The following is a 19,340-nucleotide window of genomic DNA, read 5'->3' as shown; positions in this document are numbered from 1 at the left end:
TGGCAAAGTCAATGAATAGCCTTGACTGGGGATAGCCTCCATATCCCTGCTAAGCAGTGTCTTCCGTTCAGAAGGAAAGATATGCAGGAAGGAAGGAGGTCGAGCCAGGAGAAACGAGACTGGAGACAAAGAGCATAGTAACACAGAAGATGCCACAGCCACCACCTGGGGGAAGCTTCTAGCTGCTGGGCCTATTTTAGAAGGAGTGCTTCCTGACAGGAAGTCCCATTGGGATAGAGTGCGCTGGTTATCCACCTGACACAGTGTGAGAAAGGAGCCACACAGTTCAAACTACCGCCAACCAAAGCACACAAAGGCCACAGTCTTCTGCTTTGATTTCACCACCTTGTAGTAGTTTGTCGAAGGCCTGAAGAAAATCTTTTTGTTGATATTTCATCAGGTTCTAGTTTTCATAAGCGCAACTCAGCAGGACCACTGCAGAGGCCTGGAGCGAAGCGTGCTGTACTTTGGCAGGCAGGGGGATGCAGCTCTCTGATAAGAACATACTGCTGTGTGTTTTTGTTATGCCAAAACTACTCGCACAGCTAGGCTTATCTAGGGGGTGAGATGTATAAAGTTGGAGGTATGCTGTTTACTGTTGGGGGATTAGTGGGCTGATTACTTCGACACAGCTGATCATCAAGCCCAACTGAAGTCCAGTCTTAGGGCTAGGTGTGGTGTAGGAACTAAAGATGGTTGTGAGGAGTGTGGGGGAGTGGGGATGGGTGGAGGAAGTGGAGTAGGGGTGGGTGGAGGGTCATGAGGGAAGATGTCAGCGAGCGAGCCATCATGCTGGGCTGGTGATGGATACATATGCTAGCTAGTCAGTTCGTTATTTATGCTGAAGCCTGTTAGCATCAGAAATAGCCACGGTTGCTGGAGCGAGAGAGAGGGCACTGCCAGATGTGCTCTGATGGGATGACGATGCTGCAGTTGAAGTGACTGCTGCTGTGTTCCGCACACGAGACGCCTGAGAGGAGTAATTCCATTTGGGACGAGTAATGCTAGCTGGCGCAGACAGTTAGTAAAACATTCCTCTCACCAAGATGAAACGGTCCTGATGATGCTGAAAGGGAAGTGTTTATTTGAACACTTTAGAGGGGACCAGAATCCTTTACATTCGTTCCTTTGGGACAAAAATGCATTGATCAGATAATGATGTACTAAGAAACCTGCAAAATATTCATAGTTCACTCATCAACCCATTGTGAAGGATTCTCAAACCCTGTCAGTGTTATTATGGCTTTAGTTTCTGCTTTCTCGGTCATTGGATGGTGGCATGTTCATAATCACAATAAGCAGCAGAATAACAGTCCAGTTTCAACAACTGAGGCTGTGCCAAAACACCCACACACTACAACGACAGGATTATTGTTACTGTCTCACACGCTCTGGTCATTGGTTGACGCTAATCTGCTGAGGCCAACTGACAGTATACCCAAGTGCCAAATAATCTGCATTTTCACCACGGTTTTGTTCTGAAAGGGAAGGAATTCTAGGATTTATTATACAGGCATCCATTTCCACAGTGAGGATTTCTTTCTCTGTAGGGTCCAGAGGTTGCGGAAGCTTGTGGTGTGCAGGAGCAAAAGATTTGCTGTGGCTATGAATCTCTTCACGAGAGACTCACTGAAGACGATACGTTTCGATTATGTATTTGTCTCCTCGCTGTATTTGATCAGGTTTCAGCAAACATACTGAGCTGTAGAAGTCATAAAAACAGCATACAATCTGGACGTGTTTGTTTTGTATGTACAGACACACTTAATGCCCACCGGTCTGTAAAAGACAAGTGAGTAAATTAGACTCAAGGTCAGAATGGAAAGGGGGGAGAGTAGCAGGAATATATATACATTGAATTCCAAATTGGAATCAGGTCAGCACTTTGGTTTGGAAGGCACTACCTCTACAACACATGGCCTAACCCAACAGCACATCATTCAAAGTGGCATTACGGAATAAGAACTCACACACACACACACACACGAGGCCCAGACTTCCAAGTCTCGTATTCAGACCTATATTCAACCAGCTGAAAATGTGACCATGTCCCTAACAATATGGCTCTTTCTCCCCGCACACAGGGTGACAGACACACTGTCAGCAACGACCACTGTGAAAACACTTCATAGAATTAAATTTTTCCCAGAATACATCACTGTCGCTATACTGCACTGTACCTACCCTGTGATAGCACGGCAGATATCTTCTTCATTCCGCTCAAGCTGTTTGTCTAAAGTAATGTCATGCCTCTGGGTTTATGAGCAAATATTCAAAGGCCAAGAGAATTGACATTTACAACCATGTTCTCACCAGTTGTACTACAGTAAATCTGTGATAGGAGGAAAAAAAGGGTTGGCAAAATTCACGTCACAGTCCGTTTGGCGCGATCAAGAGATGAGTGAAGAAGGTCTGAATGAATAAGACTAGTAATTCAGTGAGTTTAATTGGATTCAAAACAGGGTGATTTTTCAAGTGATTTTACAAGCCCATTGTCACGGCTTTACAGATTCCCACTGCCCTCGCTGGTTTCAAGGCCGTTTCTTGGCAGCAGAGAGCAAACAGTAGAGTTTCCAGTGTCAGGTGGTTTCAATGCCATGTCTGATGTTTCTATACCTTCCTTGATGAGCCGAGTGACTGACTGGCTGACTGAAGGAGCTGAGCAAACCAAAAGCATCTGTTCATGTCTGCTTTCTAGCTTTTGGCTCCCCTGAAGAAAGGATCATTTCTTTTTCAGAGGGGAGGATCAGCTCTTCCAAAAGCCAATGCAACCTTCTATCTCTGTCCTCCATTTGCAGAGGATGATAGTTGGACATTTCTACAGTTTGTCTTTGAGATCTTGGAGCAGTCAAAGCCCTACACCATGAAAGAGTCAGTGAAAGGGTCCAAAACATCGTATTATTCCTGTCGGTGACCTTGAAAGAAGTGATCGAGAATGGAAAATGGAAAAGTAGACAGCCTTTGGTTTGAATTGTGCGTGTTAGCAGATTGACTACATAGCTTCTCTTTTCTACCCAAATTCATCTCCAACCCCTTGGTGTAAAAAGTGCAAGTGGAGTGCAAATGCTTTCCCAAACCAAATTTAGACATTGTAAATGCTAATGTCCCTTCACTGGAGGTTTATATAGTATTTATTGTAGTAGTGCTTTCATAGTGAACTCGAAACACCAAAACACTTGGACAGGAACAGAAATCTTGCGAAATAACATTGAATTTCAAATTAGCATTTCAGGGATTTTCCTTGCTAATTATATGAATGTAGCGTAAAATACATTTAAAAAATCTCGGCAGAGTTGCAAAGAAAAAGCCATATCTCTGTCCAGTGACTGTTCTTTTGCCGATCTTAATCTTTTCTTTTTATTAGCATTTGCAAGAAGCAGGCCAGGCAGGTACTGCTTTCTATGCGTGCTCAGGCGTGCCGCGCGCACTCTGTCAACATTAAAAGGACAGAGAAACCAGACACATGCTCATTGTTCACATGGAGCACGTAAATGGCATGAAATAAACCTCAACTTGTTTCTCACAAGTGTAGCATGTTTTGAACTCTGCAATGTTTCCATTTCGAGAATGAGAGGTAAAGGTAAATTAATACATGCATTAACAGAAATCGATGTAACCAAATGAGAGATTAACGGTGAATTGCCCGTTTAACAAATGGTAGGTTACCACATTGGTATACAAAACCAAAGCATGGGTTCCTTTTATGTCTGGTCAATATACTTACAGGGTAAGACAACCAATATATAATTGTGTATTTGGGTGACCTATCCCTTTAACAAATAATCCCTTAATAGCAGGAATAGCACCATCTAGTGGGACATACTGTAAACTCAACTTCAAATGACATTTCTCTGAATGGGGGAGGGGGGGTTCTGATACTATATACTCTTTGTTGAAATGTATGTTAAGTCCTATAATGATTTAATATATATGAATTCTATCATTTAAAATGGTCCGTTTGGTTAGGTGCAATCAATTAGGCTAATTTCAGACAAAATAATGTTTCCAGAATGCTTATCTTATCCGTTTAACTACAGAATTAATTTCAGAACGATCAGATGGTGGGAGTCATGGCTTTCTGAAATGACATGGAACGACCCAATAGGAACCATGTCAGGTAATGGCTTTCTGAGAGGGCTATGGATCAAACCAATAGAGCCCAGCGAATCAGCAACAGCCAGCACTCTATATGGAACATTCCAGATGTCTATGTGTGTTTGATATTGGATAAGCCTTGTGATATTCTAGCCGGCTGTGCTTCACCTCTTCGTGGTGGAGTTCAAAAATACTAAATTCTCTCTTGCGGGCACTCTGAAGGAGAGCCTGTCAAATGTCCTCTAGGCTCTAGCCATTACTGTCACTGAGGCTATGGCTGGCCCTCATTGAACCCAAAGACAATATCATCCATCATCCGTCTGGGTTCCTTCTGCTTGCTATCACTTTGGCTTTGTCTGCCTTCTTTAAAATGCTTTGAAAAATGTCTTGTCATGCCACAATCAGACAGATAGCAGCTTCTGACCCAGTATTAGGTAGTTACCACCCGTGTTAAGATTGTTGTACCTCCCACACCACATAACTATCTTTGTATTAAGGTTTCAGAGAATTGGTTAAAATGATTAAAGGCATGATGGGAGGGGTGTGTGTGTGTGTGTAGGGCAGAATGTCTCCACTCTCCTCCCAACTGGAGAAAAGAGGGACCTCAGGAAGGTCAATTATATGAACAGAAAGCCCACAGTGAATCCACCACTTACTGCTGTTATGTGAAAGACACCCAGGTGTCTCTAGGGTGTTGTGAGCCCATGTAGAGGGCTCATATTGCTGACGGCATAGGATATTGGGTATGATAAATGGACTGGTATTTACAGTGAGTGCATTTAAGTGTGTGCGTGCATGTGTTTGAGATTGTGTGAATAAAAACACTTGTGCCAGGAGGCCCTGGCAGCCATGTTATAAATGATGATGGGGTACGATATGGACAGGGAGGGAGGGGAAAGGATTGAGGTTGTTTCGGGTCATAGATGGTGGTCTTTGTTTTGCTCAGATCAAATGTGAGTAATGGGGTCAAGTCCTCAGCCCTTTGCATTATCAGGCAATTTTTGGGGAATCTGATAAATAACCAAATAAAATAAAATGGGTCCTGGCGACATTTAAAAACACAGCCAAAGGAAATATTAACCTTTGGCAATGATGTTGGTGAAACCCACTTGAACAATAAGCGTGGGTAATATTCAACTATATGTGTGCATTTCCTTGGCAGTGTGGCTACTGGGTTGGCTATAACACAGACCGAATGAGGGGGGATGCATTCCCTCAATAAGTCTTTATCACACATACAAGCTGTATACAGTGCCTTCAGAAAGTATTCACACCCTTGACTTTCCCCACATTTTGTTGTGTTACAGCCTGAAATCTATGTTATTCAATCATTGCACCCACACTGCTCGCACGCGCCAACGAGCGTCTGCGTTGCTAAAATAGAAATCAGTTCTATTTCTGATGCAGATCACGCTACAAATCCTGCCTCTCCCATCTCCTCCTTGGTTTATAGAAGCAGGTACCCACGTGCCATCTCATTGGTTATACCCACGTGGGTGACTGAAAGACGAACGAGGTCAGTGGCCAATCGCAACATAATGTCAAGAGAAGAAAAAGCCTGGAAGGAAGAGAGATGACTAGAAACGATTTGGTTGACCGTTTTATGTGTGGATTAATTGGTGGAGTAGAGGACCTTGTGCATTTCAGGTAAAATAACAACTCAATGTTTATATCCCAGGACAAATTAGCAAGTAACAGCAAGCTAGCTAACTAGAACAAATTACCTAGCAAGTGCAAGCTAACTAGCTAAATTGCCGTACATGTTTAATGCTTTGACTTGTCCCCAAATTAATACAATTGGTTCAGTTTTTGATATTTTAACCGTGATCACGTTTGGTGTGGGGGGACAAAATACATTTATGCACAATGGCGCACACGCGCAGCCGGTTTGGGTTCCGTGTTTGAGTTTAATGGCTGTGACAGCAGAAAACTGAAGATGGATCAACAACATAGTTACTCCACAATACTAATCTAAATGAAAAAGTGAAAAGGAGTACTAAAAAAAATATTCCAAAACATGCATCCTGTTTGGAATAAGGAACGAAAGTAAAACGGCATAAAATGTGGCAAAGAAATTTTCATTTTTCCTGAATACAAAGTGTTATGTTTGGGGCAAATCCAGTCAACACATTACTGAGTACCACTCTCCATATTTTCAAGCATGGTGTTGGATACATCATGTTATGAGTACTTCTCAGGAAAAATGTATGGAACGGAGCTAAGCGCAGGCAAAATCCTATAGGAATACCTGGTTCAGTCTGCTTTCCACCAGACACTAGGAGATTACTTCACACAACTGACATTTCCACCTTGTGTGTGTATGTACAGTGGGGCAAAAAAGTATTTAGACAGCCACCAAATGTGCAAGTTCTCCCACTTAAAAATATGAGAGGCCTGTAATTTATCATCATAGGTACACGTCAACTATGACAGACAAAATGAGGGGGGAAAAAATCCAGAAAATCACATTGTAGGATTTTGAATGAATTTATTTGCAAATTATGGTGGAAAATAAGTATTTGGCCACCTACAAACAAGCAAGACTTCGGGCTCTCACAGACCTGTAACTTCTTCTTTAAGAGGCTCCTCTGTCCTCCACTCGTTAACTGTATTAATGGCATCTGTTTGAACTTGTTATCGGTATAAAAGACACCTGTCCACAACCTCAAACAGTCACACTCCAAACTCCACTAAGGCCAAGACCAAAGAGCTGTCAAAAGACACCAGAAACAAAATTGTAGACCTGCACCAGGCTGGGAAGACTAAATCTGCAATAGGTAAGCAGCTTGGTTTGAAGAAATCAACTGTGGGAGCAATTATTAGGAAATGGAAGACATACAAGACCACTGATAATCTCCCTCGATCTGGGGCTCCAAGCAAGATCTCACCCCGTGGGGTCAAAATGATCACAAGAACAGTGAGCAAAAGTCTCAGAACCACACGGGGGGGACCTAGTGAATGACGTGCAGAGAGCTGGGACCAAAGTAACAAAACCTACCATCAGCAAGGGCCTTGAAGATAAAACTTGGCTGGGTCTTTCAGCATGGCAATGATCCCAAACACACCGCCCGGGCAACGAAGGAGTGGCTTCGTAAGAAGCATTTCAAGGTTCTGGAGTGGCCTAGCCAGTCTCCAGATCTCAACCCCATAGAACATCTTTGGAGGGAGTTGAAAGTCTGTGTTGCCCAGCAACATCGCCAAAACATCACTGCTCTAGAGGAGATCTGCATGGAGGAATGGGCCAAAATACCAGCAGTGTGTGAAACCCTTGTGAAGACGAGTCATTGCCAACAAAGGGTATATAACAAAGTATTGAGAAACTTTTGTTATTGACTAAATACTTATTTTCCACCATAATTTGCAAATAAATTCATTAAAAATCCTACAATGTGATTTTCTGGATTTTTCTTCTAATTTTGTCTGTCATAGTTTAAGTGTACCTATGAAAATCACAGGCCTCATTTTTTTAAGTGGGAGAACTTGCACAATTGTTGGCTGACTAAATACTTTTTTGCCCTACTGTAAATATAAGAAAATTGCACTATGCAGAAATTGCTCCACCAATTCCTGGTTACAAAAAGTCTAATAGTTTGCCTAATTTTTGTTTGTGAAAAAACAAGCAAGTATAGTGTAGAGAATAATTGTACCACCTAAATCGCTGTGGCTCAGTTGGTAGACCATGGCACTTGCAACCACAGCGTTGTGGATTCGATTCCCACGGGGACCAGTACGGGAAAAGTACAAAAATGTATCCACTCACTACTGTAAGTCGCTCTGGATAAGAGAGTCTGCTAAAATGACTCAAATGTAAATATATTTTCCTTAACCCCAAGTACTGTATTTTCAGCTGTTGGAAGCTGGTGTACAAAACCAAAAGACGTTTAAACAAAACTTAAGAATGGGAAGCAAAGAAGTAGAATATATCTACGGCTTTTTAGACTTGCCTTCAATAAAAAATTACAGATCTACAGTGGGGAGAACAAGTATTTGATAACCTGCAAAATCGGCAGTGTTTCCTACTTACAAAGCATGTAGAGGTCTGTAATTTTTATCATTGGTACCCTTCAAATGTGAGAGACGGAATCTAAAATCCAGAAAATCACATTGTATGATTTTTAAGGAATTAATTTGCAGTTTATTGCATGACATAAGTATTTGATCATCTACCAACCAGAAAGTATTCTGGCTCTCACAGACCTGTTAGTTTTTCTTTAAGAAGCCCCCCTGTTCTTCACTCATTACCTGTATTAACTGCACCTGTTTGAACTTGTTACCTGTATAAAAGACACCTGTCCACACACTCAAACAGACTCCAACCTTTCCACAATGGCCAAGACCGGAGAGCTGTGTAAGGACATCAGGGATACAATTGTAGACCTGCACAAGGCTGGGATGGGCTACGGGACAATAGGAAAGCAGCTTGGTGAGAAGGCAACAACTGTTGGCGCAATTATTAGAATTTAAATCCTGCAGCGCACGCAAGGTCCCCCTGCTCAAGCTAGCGCATGTCCAGGCCCATCTGAAGTTTGCCAATGACCATCTGGATGATCCAGAGGAGGAATGGGAGAAGGTCATGTGGTCTGATGAGACAAAAATAGAGCTTTTTAGTCTAAACGTCACTCGCCGTGTTTGGAGGAAGAAGGATGAGTACAACTCCAAGAACATCATCCCAACCGTGAAGCATGGAGGTGGAAACATTATTTAGGGATGCTATTCTGCAAAGGGGACAGGACGACTGTACCGTATTGAGGGGAGGATGGAAGGGGCCATGTATCGCAAGATCTTGGCCAACAACCTCCTTCCCTCAGTAAGAGCATTGAAGATGGGTCGTGGCTGGGTCTTCCAGCATGACAACGACCCGAAACACACAGCCAGAGCAACTAAGGAGTGGCTCCGTAAGAAGCATCTCAAGGTCCTGGAGTGGCCTAGCCAGTCTCCAGACCTGAACCCAATAGAAAATCTTTGGAGGAAGCTGAAAGTCCGTATTGCCCAGCGACAGCCCCGAAACCTGAAGGATCTGGAGAAGGTCTGTATGGAGGAGTGGGCCAAAATCCCTGCTGCAGTGTGTGGAAACCTGGTCAAGGAAACATATGAATTCTGTAATTGCAAACAAAGGTTTCTGAAAAGGTTTCTGTACCAAATATTAAGTTCTGCTTTTCTGATGTATCAAATACTTATGTCATGCAATAAAATGCAAATGAATTACTTAAAAATCATACAATGTGATTTTCTGGATTTTAGATTCCGTCTCTCACAGTTGAAGTGTACCTATGATAAAAATTACAGACCTCTACATGCTTTGTAAGTAGGAAAACCTGCAAAATCGGCAGTGTATCAAATACTTGTTCTCCCCACTGTATAACTCACATTTTTATGTGAATTTGGTCAGGTCGCCCAAAAAGTGACATATTGCAGCTTTAACTGAAATGTTTTCTCTTACCAGATGTAAAAAATCCTAAATTAATCAGGAATGAGCAGAGTCAGCTAAACCATAAGGACCCCTTATTCATGTCCTCATTACATGTAGTGCAACAACAGAACTCATGGTCTGTAAAGTTCTATTCTTTTGATAGATTTAAACAATATTGGAGTCACCATGGTCACAATCATAAAGTGTCAACTCCATTTGCATGATAAGAATTTTGGTTAAAATGTTACATTTAATTAGGTTATAGTGTCAAAGCAACTGATGAAAAACTCAAATGGTTAGTGTGTATACCACTTGAAATGTTTTATTTTGCCAACTTCGTAAAAAACATCAACTCCGTCAGAGTGCTGAAAGATCTGATAGAATGGTTGTTTTTATTGAGGATTGCCAAAATAGTCTTTATTTTACAAATATTTGTATTAAACTTTTGTGTCCGTTTTGAGTATCTTAATTGTCAACTCAGTCAGTGATGGTAGCCCCCCTTTAAGATCTGAAAAAAAAGAGTGTAATCACTGTTCTGCAATATATGCTTAAACAATTGAAGGGATAATGTTTGGGTTAAATGTTTTTGGTTTTAAATCTAGAAAAACATGCCAAAATGCTAACAAAATTAGCCCTGGGGCATTATATAATGCTACAAAACAAAAATAAATGGAGATTTGTATTACATATTTGAATAATCTAATGTTAGAATTAAACAATCACGACCTTTAAACACTTGTTGGACAATAATTGTCAAAATAGAATACCTGTTATGGTGTCTCACAGAGTTGATATAAATCCAGTCAATGGCATTTTATGAAAAATAACTACAAATTAGGATGATCCTTTACATGGCGTGATAGACCAAAGCATCATCAAAATATACAGTATATTTCAAATATCGTTAATATTAAGACAAATATTTGAGATAGTCCCTTCTTTTAACAATCCCTGAGCACTAAACTCAACAAAAATATCCCTGCCCCATGTCAAAAGGGGGGCATGCGTGAAGACTGTGCTACGCCACTGGCTACAGACTGATTAAGTATTGATTTGTTTCTTTCAGCCAGATACACATTAGGTCTGGCATCTTTTATACATGAAGAGATACAAAGCAGATATGTTGTCGATGATTCAATCAGATCACTCTGTATAAGTAAATAGAAAGAGAGACAGCCGTTATCTTTCTAGTTGGAAAAGATGATAACGTAAGCAGTTTAGCTTAGAGTTGAGCCCAGTGCCTACTCATATTATAGCCTACCCTCTTCAAAAGAGAGAGATGATATAATCATCACTGGACGTCAATGGGTGCAGCCTTTCAGAATGTCTCAGTCTTGCTTCCATAGCCAAGTAAGTCCAGCTGGTTTTGTAAGTGAAAAGATATTCATTCCACTTACCACTGTGTATCCATTTCCACACAAAGGGAAGACAAACGCCTCCGCATTGACACAAGGCCGGATGGAATGTGTGGATAAAACACACGGGACCTTCGCTCACTCAGTAGGCTGAGTTCATATTCCATCCCATTTACAAACATTTCCCTTCTAACAGGGACAAACGAGCAGTTACATCGCGTATAATGAGAGGAAGCAGGGCCGGTCACATCGAGTGTTGATAGATTGACACTTATCGCCTTGCTCCTCTCGTCTCTACACACGCTCGTTGGGATGCAAGAACGCTACATATGCCATGTGCAAATGGAGATGTACAAATTGCGAGAACGGTATGCTTTCGCAAAAGGGGAAAGAACTGAGATGTTCTCAACGTGTAACCTTTTCAGGGGCTCCCCACAACGCAGTGTCTGGGACAGTCAGAAAGACAGTGGTCTTGCTCAATATTTGATCATTGAGCACAGTGCCTGCTGATTTTCTTAACTAGGAGCAGGGACCGGTGTCAATTGGTATGCTCTGAACAGTTGCACATTTCAGCACTTTGGGGGATTTAATTATATAAAATACATTTTCCCATAGCCTGAACCGATTAATCTGACAGTTTTGGAAAGGACCCGTTATATTGCAACCGATCCACTAGAAAATGTATCAACATGCACCATGAATCCTGACATAGTAACCTTTAACCCGCCGCTCAACTATTAAACCCCGCAATAAAACACTTAAAGCCAATGAGCCGTGATAGAGAAGGGATGTTCAATTAACTTACCAGTCGGTGGACGAGGTCTCGTTGATAACATCCTGGTAGGCTGTTAGAAGGGCCAGTCTGTTCTTGCTGAGATTCACAGCCATGTTGCTGTCTCTGCAATCATCCAGACCCGTGTAATACTGTAATGGAAGTAGAGGAAAGGATAGAGAGAGACGGGGAGAGATTCTGAGTGGAGGAACAAAGACAATGCAGCGCTATTGCCTCGCTAGCTGCGTGGTCCTAGTGCGAATTTTTCACGGGTCTCTAAAAAACACTGCTGGGTCCTAGCGCCTCAGAGTGTTCACTGGACTACACCGTCAAAAGTCAGCACTATACCGTGATCTGACCTGGCCTGACCTGACAAAGACCAGGGAAATTACAAGTCAAATAATTTATTTCTGAACAATATAGCCTATAGGAATGGGGGTCTAACTAACAGTAGAGGGGGGGTTTTGATTATTAGACACACAATAATCTGGATTTGGAACGTAATGCTGGACCAAAGTCATATTTTTTACACTTTGACAAACTACATTCTCATTACTCCTCTTCATAACTTGCTCTCTGATAAAAAAAAAATAGCCCAATATTTAATCACTGTTATTGTTCTATGCTTTGTCTGGTACTGACTGGTTCCCCAGAGATGGGTTTGCTGTCTGGGCTTAACTGTGGAAAAGAGACATAGCCTAAAGCCCCCCAAGCCTCCAGGCTGTAGCTAGCTGAAACTTTCCTCTGAGTGAGAACGTTTTACTTGCAAATAACCGGCGCAATCATGCTCTGATAGTACCACATCCGACCCCGTCTGGAGTATGTGCCTGGGATGAGAAATGTGTCAGTGTGTTATTGCGTCATCGTGCCCCTGGAGCTCTCTGAGTGAGCAACCCAAACCCTGAGGACTAGGAGAGTCTGTACTGTATGCAGATTTGGCAGAGAGAGAACAGTTTTGTCTACTGGTAATTGGGATACAGACCCTAGAACACAGTCTGTCTCTACAGTGTATTATTGAGTGCAGTCCAAAGCAGGCCAGTGTGTCAGATAGAGTAGGATGGTGTTACCCTTACACACTGATCTTTTGTGTTTTTGCTCCTAATGGTTAAGGTTACAGTTTGGGGAGGGTAAGCTGATCCTAGATCTGTGCCTACGGGCAACTCCTACCCAGTCAGTGTTGGACGGACCCTCAGGGGCAGTCTCAGTGCTTTGCTTCCAGCAGTTTTATAGGTAATCCTTTGCTATTCTACAGATGTTGCAATAAGGCTGAAATTATTTTGAAAGCTAATTTCCTACACGTTTTGCCATGAGGCTGAGGGAAAATGTTGTAGTTTTACAGCTATACTATCTGGTAATTCATGTTTTGTTTGCCATGGCTTATGATTTGCCTATATGCTATCTGGCGTGGGGGGCAGCAGCACCTCTTCCTGGGGTCCAAAAACATTCTCAAATTCTTCCAAGATCATTAAGTAGAGCGATTCCCCATAAGGTAGTTTTTCCGGTTATTGAACAACTAATTGACCAACGTTGGTTCAAATCAAATCAAATCAAACGGTATTTGTCACATGCGCCAAATACAACAGGTGTAGTAGACCTTACTGTGAAATTCTTACTTACAAGCCCTTAATCAACAATGTAGTTCAATAAATAGAGTTAATAAAATGTTTACTAAATAAACTGAAGTGAATTTTTTTTCTTCTCATAAATCAAAAAGTAACACAAGACATGTACATAACAATAACAAGGCTATATACAGGGGGTACCGGTACAGATTCAATTACTTGAATTCCATTCAAAATATTATTTCCGGCTCAGACAGAGATGGGCCGTGGGGCGGCAGGGTAGTGTAGTGGGTAGAGTGTTGGACTAGTAACCGGAAGGTTGCAAGTTCAAACCCTTGAGCTGACAAGGTACAAATCTGTCGTTCTGCCCCTGAACAGGCAGTTAATGAACATGTAAAATGATTGAGTCAGACAGCTCCGCAGCATACTTAGGCAGGCTAGCTAAATAGGAAGACTAAAGACAACAAAGTATGGGGAACAGATATAGATCATGTTAGATGGCCTGGCTGGCTGACTGCTACTGCCTGAGCAGAGAAGAGATGATGACTTTAAGGAATGAAAAATAATAAAGTCCTCAAATGAAATATATTTTTCTAATGATGTCTACCCAATGTGGAACTGACAGAGACAAGGGAATATTTTCAATGTTTTGGCAATTCAATGTTCACTATTTTTGTCTTTGGAATTTCCATTAAAAAAGCTCTAAAATCAATTTAATGTAATTATTTCCGAATCCATTTAATGTTTAAAAAAATAATACAAACCGAAAACTGTGATTCTTTTTTTAATCGAACCAAAACCGAACCGACCTCAGAAAGCACGAATCGCTCAATTCAAAATGATCTATCTTGTTAAGTGTGTTCAGGTGTGTTGGCGTGCACGCTAATTGACTACGCCTGATCTTAATGAGTGCTTGTAATTTTCGCCTAAAATGACACACCCAAATCTAGCTGCCTGTAGCTCAGGACCTGAAGAAAGGATATGCATATTATTGATACAATTTTGTGTTTGTGGAAATGTGAAATGAATGTAGGAGAATATAACACAATAGATCTGGTGAAAGATAATACAAAGAAAAAAACATGTTTTATTTTTTATTTTTTTGTATCATCATCTTTGAAATGCAAGAGAAAGGCCATAATTCCAGCCCAGCCGTAATATAGCTTTTGGCCAATAGATGGCAGCAGTGTATGTGCAAAGTTTTAGACTGATCCAATGAACCATTGTATTTCTGTTCAAAATGTTGTATCGAGACTGCCCAAATGTGCCTAATTGGTTTATTAATACATTTAAGTTCATAACTGTGCACTCTCCTCAAACAATAGCATGGTATTCTTTCACTGTAATAGCTACTGTAAATTGGACAGTGCAGAATTTAAGCTTTCTGACAATATCAGATATGTCTATGTCCTGGGAAATTGTCTTGTTACTTACAACCTCATGCTAATCGCATTAGCCTACTTTAGCTCAACTGTCCTGCGGGAGACACACCAAATTTGGAATGGGGTCTGTTTGAATAGACTAAAATGAACAGCTGTGTATGCATAAAAAACATGGCATGCTAGCTCCATCCTGGTGGCGCAGAGGACTAATTCCATGGATAGAGAACAGAAGATTGTAGGTTTCCATCTCACTGATGCTGTGTCACAATAAAAATACATGTGTTTGCATAATTACTGCCTAAGGAAATTAATTTCCATGTGTAATTTCTGTGTTTGGAGTTCAAAAACATTAACCCAAAATAAGATACCAGTGTTATTAAAAGTCTTATTGAAATATTCAGTGACTGTTTTAAGGAAGTTATTAAAAAAACATTCAGATATTTTATTCCTACAACCAATGTGAAACCAAAAACATACGTTCCCACAACTTCCGAGGAACCAAATGTGCTAACTGGGCCCATATATTTTGTTGAATTGTAGGAAATGAGCTATAAAACTGCAACATTTTCTCTCCGCCCCATGGTCAAATGAGTAGAATCGCATTAAATTTGTTTTAAAACAGCAAATTGTTCTCTCTGTTCATTGGAAAAATTAGTAGAATTGCAAAAAAATTGCTTTTAATCTGAAACATTCTATCTACACCCTATGGCAAAATATGTAGATTTGCATAATTTTTTTCTCTCCGGTGCTAAGAGGGAGGCTACAACAATGTTTTGCCATAGGAGGGCTTAGGGCCCCCAAAAAGCTAGAAATGACTCTGGCTCCCAGGTCTCATTTGGCTCAACGTCCACATACTTCAGCCAGCTCTATCACCAAAGGGCCAGGGAACTGTCACTCAGAACACAACACGGGACAGGACGTGTCTAGCATCCATGAGAGGAACGAACAGGTATTGTCAATGGACATAGCGGTAGCACTTTACATCACAGTACGGAATAAACTGTTTATAATATGGTAATAATATCGCTCATTTATACATATGTTTAAGGTTTCATATTATTAATCCTTCACCAGCCTGACACACATCACAGCATGCCACTCAGAAATAGAGATGATGACTGTCAATCATTTACCCTCCCCCTTGCATCTGCAACTGCCTTGCACTATATTGCTCATCCTGTGTCTCCTTGACCTGCCACCACCTCTCTCTCTCTCTCTCTCTCTCTGTGATTGTGTGGGCGGATCCCCACCAGCTGCAACCTGTTCCATAATCAAGAGCTCTACAATACTCAGCCCTGCCACTTCCACGCTGCCAGATTGTAGTCTCTGCTCAGTCAGTCTACGTTTCTAGCCGTTTGTTCCTGTTTATATCCTGTTTTCCTTGCCTGACACTGTTTTCCTCTCCGCTACAGTTCTGCCCGCTCTGACTCTGGTCCCTGTCTCCAGTCCCACGTCTTGTCAGTCCTGTTACTCTGTCCTGGATCCCCCACTCTACTGCTCCCTTGGATTCCCCGCCGGACCTGCTTACAGTGTCCCAACACCTCTCCCACCAGCCTCAGCCTCCGCACCTGGTTTCCTGCAACCCACCCGAGCTTCCCCTGGCCTGCACTCCATCTTCCCCCTGTGTTTCAATAAATACCTTGGTTACCTCATCCCAGTCTCCTTGTCTGAGTCTGCACTTGGGTTCACCTGTTCCTTTCTGCGTAACACCCCCCTCCATCATGACAATGCCACCAGCCATACTGCTCGTTCGGTGCGTGATTACCTGCAAGACAGGAATGTCAGTGTTCTGCCATAGCCAGCAAAGAGGCCGGATCTCAATCCCATTGAGCACGTCTGGGACCTATTGGATCGGAGGGTGAGGGCTAGGGCCATTCCCACCAGAAATGTCTGGGAACTTGCAGGTGCCTTGGTGGAAGAGTGGGGTAACATCTCACAGCAAGAACTATCAAATCTGGTGCAGTCCATGAGGAGGAGATGCACTGCAGTACTTAATGCAGCTGGTGGCCACAACAGATACTGACTGTTGCTTTGGATTTTGACCCCCCCCCCCTTTATTCAGGGACACATTATTCAATTTCTGTTAGTCACATGTCTGTGGAACTTGTTCAGGTTATGTCTCAGTTGTTGAATCTTATGTTGATACAAATATTTACACATGTTAATTTTGCTGAAAATAAACATAGTTGACAGTGAGGACATTTCTTTTTTTGCTGAGTTTATATTCTCTTATCCTCTTTATCCAATGATAGCCCCATCTCCACATCAATGACCCTCATACGACACATGCTCACACCCCTCTTTCCTTGCTGTCTCATCATATGAGGATCTGTGTTTGGCCCCGAGCGTCCACCCTCCCCTGCCTGTTAAGTGGGTTAACATTAATTAATTCTCATCCATTCGGTCCTCAGTGTCTCCTCCAGACGGCTATGGTACCAATTATTTTCACCGGTTATTGTCCTCAGGGAAGACATCTGTCCGGCAGAGACTGGGCTGGGATCCAACGTCCAGGATTCTCCAGCAGCAATATGCATACATGGGGTGTGTGTTTGGGTGGGATCGTGGTGTGTGTGCGTTGGCCTCAGTGCCCAAAGCTCACACCCTGTCTTAAACGGAGCAGCAGGGGATTGAGCCAGCAGCTCCATACAGGGCTCTGACACCAAGCTCTCATTTCTAATGGAGTCGTTGAATGGCCAAATTACTCTGTCAGGGCTGAAGGGAGGAGAAAACAGCAGCTTTTGCATCAAGCTCAAACTGGATTACACATCACAAACTAGTTGATTTAATCTGTCCGAAACATAAATAACACAGCATTTGAATTCATTTCTCGTATTTGATCAAAGTAACATGATTTCATATTCATGCAGAGTACTTTCAAACTGGGCTGGAGAAACAGAGTTAGATTGAGGACAATAAGCAGCTTGTTCTGACTTTATAACAGAGTGGTATTGATTAATTGATCTGGTTCTATTTGAGGAAGTCTGGAGGGTGAAGGGGAGTGATGGCAGGTGGACAAAGACAAAAGGCTTTAGTTTCAACTCACATCTCCACTCTACACACACTCTGATTACCCTGGTCCCAGAACTTTGTGCTTTAGCCAAGTCCTCCGACTATAAGGGATGAGGACCATATCCTTGGAACATTCTGCCACAGCTGACACATACTGTAGGCAGGCATGCACAAACAACAATTTTCTATCACTGACTCACCCTCACGTCTAAGAGGAAAACAATCACGGGGTGTCCTTATAAGTCTTGCTCAGACACAGGCCCCCCTGAACGCTCTCCCTCTCTCTCACTCTGCCGCCATGGAGGACAGACAGATGGTTGATGTGCCGAAAAAACACACTAAATAACCACAGGGAGAAAAAAACAAGACACTTCATTTGGTCAGACATCCCTTCTTCTGTGCTTTATTTTCCACATAATGTCTAAGACTATTTTCCCTTGTGGACATCCTATCCTATAACGAACACAAACTAACATCAAAGCAGTGGCCCAATATAGGGAAAAATAGAAGTTCAGTTGTAAGTTTATTTGAATTACTATTTTTAGAGGCAAGGATCGTAATCGTGTTCAAGCTGTAAGAGTTATTAAGTTATTAGAGTTATTAAGACGTAAATCTCACCGCTTTGTGCACTGAAATAAGCATTTAGTGTTACTTTAGTCAACACAACCTTAGTCAAGTGTGGAGAAAATACGTGCCATCTGAGAGTCTGTCTGAGACTAGGAGGCCAGCGTTACAGAACTAACATTTATATCTCCCAAAAGGTTCACTTCTTGCTGTACAGGAAAAATACAATCCACATACCAGACCAGTGAAGCCTGGACTCATAGAGAGAGTTCTAAGTCGGAAAACAAAATCGGACCACAGATAGTAGCTGAATGACAGGAATTTCAGTATTCGACAAAAACGGCTCCCAAAATGCAGGGCAGCAATCCCCGTTATAGAAAGCAATACAAAAAGTGACGCTTGTCCATGACATGGCTAAACAGACAATAACACATCTCTGCCCATACCTGGACCCCAGTTAACTCTACTGTGTGGTGCCAAGAACAACAAAGCAATGATCTGGTGGCTTCTGGAATGTGTTCATTTCCTTTTTGCTGTGACTGTTTACACAAAGTGTCCAGCCTGGCTGTGGCATTGAATACAGGAGCTGCTTCCATCAACAGGAATGCAGGGTGTATATGATATGGAAACGTATACAAGTATTTGTGTGTTTGTGGGACATTCAATTCAGTCATAAGGTGTGAGGAATAAAGAATAAACTAAAGCAGGGGAAGGCAATTCTAGTCCTCGAGGCCCTGATTGGTGTAAGAGTTTTGCCCCAGCCCGAGTTAACACACCTGCCTCCAATAGTCACCTAATCATGAGCTTTGGTTTAGAATGTTTGCTAGGGACGGAGAATAAGTGTGACACCAATCAGGCCCTTGAGGACAGGAATTGCCCACCCCTGCACTAAAGCAATACTAGGGCTACTGAAAGTAAATGTTATATTTTTTTAATAATTGCTTGCCCCCCCACACATCATCTATTTCTCTGGAAGGTCTCAAGAAATTATTTGCGATACCATTATGCCTTGAGGTTACCAAAACACTCAAATTATAGCAATTTTGACACATACCCAAGTGCAAGGCCTACTGAAACGCCTATCTATTCTTTGTGAATCCAGATATCTGGGCTGTGTAATTATTTAATATATCTGTACTGATATTTTTTGCATTGAAGCAAACTCAGTTACTTCTGTCGTGTAGAATATCC

General features: G+C 42.0%; 1 protein-coding gene across 4 annotated transcripts in view; it reads right to left on the bottom strand.

The window, feature by feature from the left end:
- The window catches only part of LOC118391129 (drebrin), a 106,125-nt gene extending 94,226 nt beyond the window's left edge, over positions 1–11,899 (bottom strand). For 2 of the 4 annotated variants that reach the window (XM_035782176.2, XM_035782177.2), the window contains exon 1: positions 11,666–11,899. In XM_035782176.2, the coding sequence (XP_035638069.1) occupies positions 11,666–11,748 (83 nt within the window). In that variant the 5' untranslated portion in view covers positions 11,749–11,899. The remainder of the gene's footprint in view (positions 1–11,665) is intronic. The other 2 variants (XM_035782178.2, XM_035782179.2) reach the window with 2 other exon arrangements.
- Positions 11,900–19,340: the final 7,441 nt, after the last annotated feature.

This window comes from Oncorhynchus keta, chromosome 12 (genome assembly GCF_023373465.1).
Source record: "Oncorhynchus keta strain PuntledgeMale-10-30-2019 chromosome 12, Oket_V2, whole genome shotgun sequence".
Taxonomy (NCBI): Eukaryota; Metazoa; Chordata; class Actinopteri; order Salmoniformes; family Salmonidae; genus Oncorhynchus; species Oncorhynchus keta.
This window is presented reverse-complemented; position numbering and strand designations above follow the sequence as displayed.